This window comes from Humulus lupulus, chromosome 8 (genome assembly GCF_963169125.1).
Source record: "Humulus lupulus chromosome 8, drHumLupu1.1, whole genome shotgun sequence".
NCBI lineage: Eukaryota > Viridiplantae > Streptophyta > Magnoliopsida > Rosales > Cannabaceae > Humulus > Humulus lupulus.
In genome coordinates this window covers 15450054-15460472 of record NC_084800.1, presented here as the reverse complement: position 1 = coordinate 15460472, position 10419 = coordinate 15450054, and the positions used below count along the sequence as shown (strand labels likewise).

Here is a 10419-nt window from a genome sequence, read left to right as displayed (position 1 = left end):
ATATATATATATATAGATATTCTAACATATTTGGCTAAATCAACCTGTTATTACAACTACAATTTCTATGCATCCTAAATATATAAACTAGTAATATATTGGACCCACCCTTCTAAACTCAATTGGTCGGTAGCGTTTTGCTTGACTGAAAAACATATTAAAACAAAAACGTTAGAAATTGCATCTTCCTGGCTTTTTCGACATCGTTCCTGCCCTAACTTCATGCATTACGTACTCACGGCCAGTTTATACCACCAATAATTGATGCGTAAAGTTCTCAGCAAAATTACACTTTTTATTAATAATAATTATTATTACTTCTCTATATATATGATGCATACAAGACGTGCTTATTAGATTGATGATAGGAGCCTGCCCTAAGCATATGTTAGTTTACTGACTTACTGTTTAATTATTATATGTACATATGACATGTCTAGGAAGGCATATATATATATATATATATATACTAGTTCCGCGCTATTAGAAAATTTGGCTGTAAAAATATTACTAAAGCAAAGAAGAAGAAAAATTAATTATTAGAGCATTACCTGGTATATAAGTTTTAAAATATTATATTGAGAGAACAGAACAATTCCATGTAACTAAAGTACATTACACTTTTTCCGAACTTGTTGTGAAAATACTAACTGACTTGTATATATGGTTTAAATAAGTTATAGTCTCTTTTGATCGCTGATCTGTCGTTTTATTAATTAGTTTGATTTAATGAAAATGACATAAAATAATTAAAGTAAAATAAAATGCGAATCCTTCTTATTATTTATATAAAGGAAACTTCAATGAAATTTGACCGACCTTCTTTGATTGCGTAGATACGTACATCATACACGCTAAGGACGCATATAAATAAGCCGGTGATGGCTACCTTGCCTCCTTATCTCTCTCTAGCCACTTTTCTAATCTCTATAAGGTTGATAATACATACATGTACGTGAGATGATCATTTTCTTTCTCAAATGATCGATCTCAAAGTATTATTATCACGCTAGAACTCCGGTTTAATTATTCGATCAATTTCGGAAAGAGAGCCAACCCCTTTCATTTTTCTCATAACTAACCTCTGATGTATATAGTACCATGTACTTACATCTAGTTTTAGCCAAATCTATGTTCAGGTAGAAACACCAAATCTTGATGTTTCTGATTACTATTATATATTTTGTATTCGTATTATATTGATGATTTTGGATTATATCCAATAATGGCGTTAATATATAGAATGACGGCAAAATTTACTATAAAACATGTGCAACTTACTTAATTGGCCATATATTCAATATAATTATCTGTTAACCCATCAATGTATAATATATATGGCCAGCATAAACATTCATATGTTATTGTACATTTTTTTTTTGTTTGTTTACAAGATCTTTATTATATATTCATACCATTTTTTTTATATTTATTACAGTTATAAAAATTTACGTTGTGTGTGTGAAATTGAAAAGCAGATGCCATAGAGTTAAAGAGCTGCCACCATGTGGAGAAATAACAAGGCTAATATGGACGTGGAGTCTCAGCAACAACCACTTGATCATCATCTGAGGACGACAGATACTAATACTCCAAGAAGAAGTAGTAATAGTCAAATATCACTTGCTCTTATTACACCACCGTCACATGACGACAAGGTACGTACCCTTTACCAACTTTCACTCTAGTTTTTTTTTTACCTTTACTCCATATAATAATACAACTACTATTAAATTACTTTGCTTTGAGTTTGACCGTAATTATTTGAAAATTATTACGTTTGTATTGTCTTTTAATTAAATGATCGAATTAATAAATTTGTTATACGTAATAAATTAAACCATGCAATAGATAGTATGGCCGGGTTTTTTAGGAGAGAAAAAAACGTTGTATATAGCCGGAAATCATGAAACAATATGTACATAGAAAGATATATTAATGGTTGATAATATTGCTGTAGGACTCGGAGAAACTTATAGCTACAACACCAGAAGTTAAGTTAGATGTATATCCGCACAGTTCAGCAGAGGAAGCAGCACAAGACGCCGTCGTTTCAGCCGAGAACAACGATCATGACGTTCAGAGCGACTTACATCTCCAGTTCAAAAACATTAACAACATCATAAAAGAGAAGGATGTCGGTTCCTTACTTGAGTTTGGAGGTGCCCCTGGATTCGCAGAGGCTCTCGGGACTGATATGGAGAAAGGAATTCCTGAAGATGACCGACACTGTTGTTTTCGCCAAATAGCTTCCAAAACTTTCAACTTGCCGCCAGCTACTTCAAAACGCTTGATATTTCTAAGTCTATTCAGATCTTCAAACAACTATATCATGTTACTTCTTCTACTGTCTGCTATTCTCTCCATTGGGTTTGGAATTGAGGAAGAAGGCCTCAGGACTGGTTGGTGTGAAGGGGTCATTCTCCTAAACGCCTTCATCATACTCCTGATTTTCCCTATCATCCGCGACTTGTTGAATAGTCTTTGCCACTTAAAAGGACAGCAAAAGCTTCTGGAAGAGAAGGAAATGGCGGTAGATGTCGTTAGAGGAGGAACGAAGAAGAAGATCTCTACCTCGGAAATCTCGTTGGGTGATGTCGTATGCTTGAAGCGAGGATATCAGATTCCAGCCGATGGTTTGTTTGTTTCTGGTGATTTCTTGGAGTTGGATGATAAGGCCGTAGTGAATGCTGCAAACCCTTTCCTCTTCTACGGCGCAGAGGTTATTAACGGAGAGGGTAGGATGCTGGTGACGGCGGTGGGTGAAAACACCGCGTGGGCTGAGATGATGAGCGCCGCATGTCATCATGATTTCAAGAAGATGCCGTTTCAAGATCAACTTGACAAGATTAACACTTGGAAACAAATAATTGGTCTCTTGATCTCCGTCTTCATCATTGTGGTCTTGTTCTTGCGCTTTGAGCTCACTAAACAAAGGGTCAAGTCTGGAATGCCAGATATCAAGGGGAAACCAATCACTGTCAATGAATTCAAAGATGTTATTAAGAGGATTGTCACGAAACCAAATGGAAAGATTAGTTCCTTAATCTTATCACTCACCATGCTCCTGGTAGGTGTGGTGGAAGGATTACCATTTTGTATTACTCTTGCTATTGCTTACTGGAGAAGAACAGGCATGACCTTTGCTCAGGAACTGTCCGCTTGTGTCGCAATGGGCTCTGTCACAGCCATATGTACAGACAGAGCAGGAGGCCTCACATTGGAGCCACTGGAAGTGGACAAATTCTTGATCGGAGAAGCTGAAATAACCAATGAATCGGCTATAGCTTCAAATGTAGGAGAAGCTATTCGTGACGGAATCAGCTCCACGCTTCTTCTCCCGCGAGCTCTTCGTACCGAAACAGATGAGCCACTGCTTTCTTGGGCTATGATTAGGTTCCGGTTGAAGTTGGAAGCTCTGAGGCGGTCATGTGCTACCATTCTCCAAGTAAGAGAATTGATCGAGGATGAGGAAGAAAAAGGATTACTGATGACGAAGAATAATGGTGACACTGATACAACCATGTGCATGCACTGTAGAGGTCCAGCGACAAAGATTCTGCCAAGATGTTCACGTTACTATAACAATGAGGGAATTCTAAAAGACATGGACGACCATAAAAGGTTGGAATTTAATCATATTGTCGAGCAGATGGAGTCAGCACATCTGAAAGTTATTGCTTTTGCTTACAAGCAAACTGTTGCGGCCACGATTGAGGAAAATGACTTGACACTGCTGGGACTATTTAGTCTGAAGATGTCAATCCGGGAAGACATTAAAGAGGCCATTAAAGCTTGTAAGAGAGCTGGTGTTAGAATCATACTTGTCTCAAAGGATGATGTGGAAACTCTGGTAGCAATAGCCCAAAAGTTTGGCATCCTCGACAATAATCTAAAAGCACAGGAGGTGATCACTGGCCATGACTTTCGTAATCTCAAAGATGATGAGGAGAGAATGAAGATCGTAAGTGGAATCTCAGTGATGGGAAACTCACTCCCTTCGGACAAGCATCTTTTGGTAAATCTCTTAAAGAAGAATGGGGACTCGCTCGCAGTTATAGGTATCGGAACAAACGATGTGCCGGCGGTTAAAGCAGCTGATGTTGGACTGGCCTTGGGGAGTTGGAGCACCAATGTGGCCAGAGCAAGTGCAAATATCATCATGTGGGATACAAATATCAGTATCCTGTTCCCTATGTTGAGGTATGGAAGATTCATAAATAACAACATTCAGAACTACATCAAACTTGAGCTAACCATGCTTGTTTCAGGGCTCTTAATAGCATCCATCACAATAGCATTTACTGGAAATATGCCCATAACGACCATTCAATCGTCTTGGGTCAACATGTTAGTGCCATTGCTTGGTGGGCTTGCTCTTTTAACCGAGCCCCCATCAGAAAAGTTGATGGATCAACCATCTGAACGAAACGAAGCAGTTGTAACAAAGGCCATGTGGATATATATAATCTCCCAAGCTATATGCCAGGCTACCATACTGGTGACATTCCAATTCAAAGGACAAGCTATTCTTGGCACAAGTCAGAAAGTCAACAGAACTATAATATTTAATAGCTTTGTCCTTTGCCAGCTTTTTAATCAATTCAATACCAGGGAACTGGTACTGAAGAATATGTTTAGGGCTATGTTTTGGGTGGCTTTCGGAGTCGCTTTGGTACTGCAGTTGATTTTTATCGAGATTGCTCACCTCCTTGGTGATAATTCTAGGTTGAATTGGCCTCAATGGTGTATCTGTTTTCTAATTGGGCTGGTTCCAATGGCTATAGATTGGGCTGAAAAGTTCATACTGGGCTTCATTAAAGCATAGTTGATTGGCATCTTTAGGTGCTGTTCACCATCCGTTATCCTAATATCTACATTTCGATTAAGAAAAGTCATGTAAATATGATTAGTCATGGAATGGAATGTATATATATATATATGTATGCAAATCGGTCGAGGCATTAAGTGCACACTACAATAGATCTATATAGTGTACTAATACGATTATACAGAATCAGTAATCAGATACACATATTGGTAACTTTTCATATTCACATTTCACAGCTACAACTAGCTTTGCCACCAAAAAAAAATACTAACAAATTTTCGCTTGATAACTTTTAAATGTAATATAACAAACTACGACCCACAAGAGCATTCTCACCATCTGGGACAGACATGAAAGTTCTTCTAAGTTTTGTGAGCCTAAATGAACACACACAAATAAATAAATAAATTTAAAAACTCAAATTATCTAGATGTATGGAGAGAGATATAAAAGTGATAGAGTGAGTGAGCCAATCAGGAAGACATTAATGGTAAAATCAAAGTCAACTTCTTAAGTCCACCTATGTTAACTCTAATCAACTTCTCAAAAAAAAAAAAACTCAAATCAAAGTCTTGTCCCCTTTAAACATTTTCCATCGATAATTTTCACTGCATGATTCTTAGATTACAACACACCAGCTCACTTCAGAAACCAAAATTATGGTAGAAAATAATCAAGAAAAATCAAATGGATACAATCATATGTTTTTATTATTTAACCTTTGCTTACACGTACGGCAATTAAAGCTTCTACTCTGAAAAATTATAACAAACAAATCTTGATTTTTGACTCTCTTTTTTTCCTTTTTCATATCCCCTGGTTAACAAAATTAATCGAAATATAAATTTATCTTCTATAAATTACAATTAAATGACAGAGATCACCTTAGATTAAGCATCGAGCGGCAAAGATGGGTTGTGATGATTACAGGTGCGGATCGAGACCACCATTGCAGCTTTGTTAAAGCCTAAAACCAAGAAGACCATAAATACTAAGTCAAAGTCAAGCTTTTAGTCAACGAAGCCAGAATTTTGTCTTCTTCTTTTTAGTCCTTTTACAAATTTCCCTTTAAAAGTCCTCCAGAAATGTTGCCTCTTCGTGCTTTGTAACGCTAAATTACACTCTAAATTATTTTTTTAATTTTTTTGAATAAATGACTCTAAATTCTGATTCTATGAGTTTGTCTGCTTCGTCTTTTATTTATTTTTCTGTCCTAATTTGCATGATTCTATCATAGTTTTACTTTCCTCCTTCAATTTTCAACTTTGACACCTTAGGTCTAATTAACCTCGATATTATTGTACAATTAATCAATTGAACTTTTAAAAATATAACGCTTGACTCAAGGATCAAACAAACGGTTAGTAAAAAACCATTATTTTTTGCTATAAATACTTTATAATCTAAAAACCTAACCCAGAGAGTATCTCAATAATACACCAAATGGACATTCATTATATTTTTTAAAAAGTTAATGATAGACACATTTAAATTGCACACATTTTTTTTTAGATGTGTATTCAATTTTAGTTATAAATAATTTTAATATCACTTTTTAATTGTGTTATTGAGATTATATATACATTATTGTATATAAAGATGGTGTACAATTTAAGCATGTTCCAATCATTACTTTTTAATTAAAAAAAAAAAGTGAGTGACGAATATAGTCATCAAATCAAATATCCTTAAAACTTGTATTCTCTATATTATTTCAAATTTTGGTATAGTTGCAGTTATATGTATTCAGACCAAAGTTAACATAAACATAATGTGAAAGTTTAAGTTGTACACAAATTTTGAATGATAATTTCAAAGTAAACATATTTTTTTTTTGTGGCACAAAGAAAACATAATTTTGAATGATATATTACAACATAATTCCTATTTTTTTTTTAAGAAATATATAGTTGATTATGTCATATTAGAATTTTGTAATAACATATATGGTTGCACCTTCACAAGCTCAACCACTGCCATCATATATGTTCAGAGATGACGCGCCTAGAGGATCGCCTCAATCTACATTTGAAAATGGTGTGTCTTCGTCAGCACCTCCGCCACGATTATCCACCAACCTCAGTTATTTAGTTTCCAGATGACAGTGACGACGATGATGCAATCAACTTAGGATATACTTGTATAATTAGTAGTGTTTATTTGTTTTAATATTATTAAGACAAATGTTAATATTAGAATGAATGATCTATTTTGTTATCAATTAATGGAGACTACAATTCCGATTTTAAATTTTATTATATATTAAATTTCAATTATATAATTTTTTTATTTATGTTACATTACTTGTGGTAAATAGTGTGGCCTATTTGTGGCGAATAATTTATATATCTCACAGCAAATAAGAGTCATGCAAGACAAAGCAACCACTATTTGCGGCAAATTAAGAGGACTAGTTGTGACAAATTACTTTAAATTTTTGCCGTAAATAAGGGTCAATGACGACAAAATTCAAAATTATTTCTGACGAATTTATGGCTATTTGCGGCGGCTTGTTCACCGCAAATAATGGTGTTATTTGCGTCTGGTTTTTTTTCTCTGCAAATAATAGTATTTACGACGACTTATTTGTGGTGAAGTATTTACGGCGAATTATAGGAGTATTTGCGGCGAAATTGATGACCGCAAAAATCCTAATTTCTTGTAGTGTTTACCGTGATTTGAGTTATAATACTAATTGTAGCATTTGAATCTAGTGGGCTTTATAAAAGCCAACAATGCAAAGTAAGTGGCATGTGCATCTAAAATTAAATTTATTGTAATAAAAAATAAGTGTACTTAATTAAATTTTTATAAAAGAAATAAGTGCAGCTATACAAATTACAACTTGTGGGAATGCAAATATTTATTTTTTTTAATTGGGAAAATAATATTTTAGATCTTGTGTTTTGGCCATGTACGAATTTGGATCTTACGTTTTGTTAAATTATATTTCAGACCCCGTGTTTTAAAATAGATTAAAATAATACCATGAACTCGATTTTTGTCAATATAATTTCAAATATAATATTTCTTTCTCTTCCTCGGCAACCTTTCTCATTTCTCTGAACTCATTGCATCGCCAAGGACCTAGTAAAATGATCTTATACTTCAAATTGTTTTGACCAAAATCGAATTAAGGGTAGTGATTTGATCCATTTTGCAAAACATAAGGTCTGAAATGTAATTTAACAAAGAATAAATAACATTTTTTCCCCAGATTATGACCACTATAGGATTGTGCTCCTTGAATGATTCGCGATGTTAAAAATGTTGGGTTTTATGCCCTTATAAAACCATGTCGGGCATGTAGCACGATTTCATATTATCAATAAAAGTAGTAGAAATCATTTAGTTTGACAACCGTGTTGCTTGCTTGTTTTATTACATGATTATTGAAATAATACAAACATTTATAAAATCCCGAACATATGGATAGTTACAATTATAGTGACTAGGTCACAGTGGATTATAGTTGTAATTATATGTTCAATAGAACGAGTCCTAAGATTAGATCAGTGCGTTGGATTTTCACTGATTAGGCAATCTACGATATGATCTACTTACACATTTAGGGTGTGATGTCTTGTCCAAGGCTTCAACCAAGTAGATAAGATCAGATGTATTTAGTTACATCGGACTAGGATCGATATTGATTATTGATTGATAAATAAGTATCATTGTTATCAAATCTAATCAATGTCACAACGTTGACCATATGTTAAGTCGATCTTAATTTTGAGTGATAATATTCTGCTAATTATATTATTTAAATCTTTTGATTTGTTCGTTACCAGCTTACCCTACGGTCTAGCCCATACTTACATCTTGGAGATTTATTAGTGTAATTAAGTGGGAGTATTATTCATAGATACGAAATCTATAACTTCTGTATGAGAAGTGAAAAGATGATTTCCTTAATTGCTTTGTTCAAAAGGTTAAATGATTGAGATCTCATTTCTGTGATTAAGTTCACGTAAATATCATTTATAAGGAACTTAGTGGGAGTTAAGGATAAAATACTGATGAGGGGTAAAACGGTAATTTGCATCCAACTCGTTAGTAAGTCATCGATAGAGGATTGACTGATTGTAATGGTTATAACAATGGATAACGTATTTATGGTTTTGAAAATACGTTCTATGAATTCAAGAGTTCAATTCCAAGTATATAGTGGAGTCACGAGGAATTAATAAGGTAGTAAAATTATTCGTAAATAAATTCACGATAACTTGTTGGAGCTTGATTTCATGGATCCATGGTCCCCACATCACCTTTGAGTATATCATCTAGAATGTCTCAATAAATTGATTTAATTATCAATTAGGATTTTTAAAGTTGACTAGGTTAATTTTGAAAAATTTACAGAGATATGAGATTTAGAGAATAAAAGAGAATCTTTGGGTAAATTTATTAATATTGATAAATTGGTATCAATATAAATAAATAATATTAAATCAAGTTTCAAATTATAATTAGTTAATTTGAATAAAGATTTAATTAATTAATTAAAAATAAATAAATAAAAGGATTTTTAATTTAGGCCCAGTTGGGATTTAAATTCAAAACAAAGAGATTGGGCCCAAGTCCATTTATGGCAGCCCAATGTTTTTTTTTTTGTTTTGTTTATTATTTTTAATTAATTTAAATTTAAATAAATCTCATTAAGTTGCCTATATAAAGAATATGATATCTAGGGTTTTAATAAGCAAGTCAGTCTCAGTTGATTTGGGTAAGTGAAAACCTAGACACTCTAATCATTTCTTAGCCACATTCTCTTCTTCTTTTCTAGATCTTTATCTCATGTGTTGAGAACCAGCCCACACTAGTTCTAGGTTGATCAAAGGCTTGGTGAGGAAGACTGTGTTGCTGATCTTGTTCAATCTCTTGATAATACTCTGCTACAGAAAAGAATCAAGGGTTAGAGAGATTGAAGGATGGAGTTGTTCCAGTTCCGCTACGTAATGTAAGTTTTTACTTTACTCTGTATTTGTATCAATTTCATAGGAGCATGTTCTAGGAATTTCCATGTTTGTGTTGATAATATGTAAATTGCATGAAAATAAATAAAGATCTTGCAAAGAGTTTTTCCTACAATTGGCCTCAGAGTCATAGGTTGCTAGTTTATTTTCATGAATGAACATGTATGAAATTGATTGATATGTTAGGTGTTAATTGGATGGTACATGTTATTGGTGTATGTGTTATGTTTTCTTATGTAAATTTAGCAATAATTTGGTTGTTTTTGGTTTGTTTTGGATTTAAAAACTGCATAGATTTTTTTAAAAAAAAAATTGACTAATTTTTGCAGTGTGTGTGCTGGGCACGCATGGAGCCGCCAGCAGGACCCGGCTGTACGGCGTCGGTGCCGGAACCCGCGCGCGGCATTTTTTCGCAAAAAAAAATTATTTTTTAAATTTTTTTAAAAAAATTGGATATTTTGTGCAGTTAGGTTTAAAATATTTAAAATTGATTATCTAATAATTTTATAGATATTTTTTCTTTTTAAAATATTTTGAATTTGTTATTTGATAATCAAGATTTTTTTTTTATAAATAAAATATTAAAATTAGTTATCGGATTATTCAAGA

General features: G+C 33.4%; 1 protein-coding gene across 1 annotated transcript; it reads left to right on the top strand.

Annotated features, from left to right (window-relative positions):
- The first annotated feature begins 1906 nt into the window (after nt 1–1906).
- LOC133795069 (calcium-transporting ATPase 12, plasma membrane-type-like) lies at nt 1907–4828 on the top strand. The gene is made up of 2 exons (XM_062232521.1): nt 1907–1918; nt 1961–4828. Exons 1-2 carry the CDS (start codon nt 1907–1909, stop codon nt 4826–4828), a joined length of 2880 nt encoding a protein of 959 aa, XP_062088505.1.
- The last annotated feature ends 5591 nt before the right edge of the window (nt 4829–10419 follow it).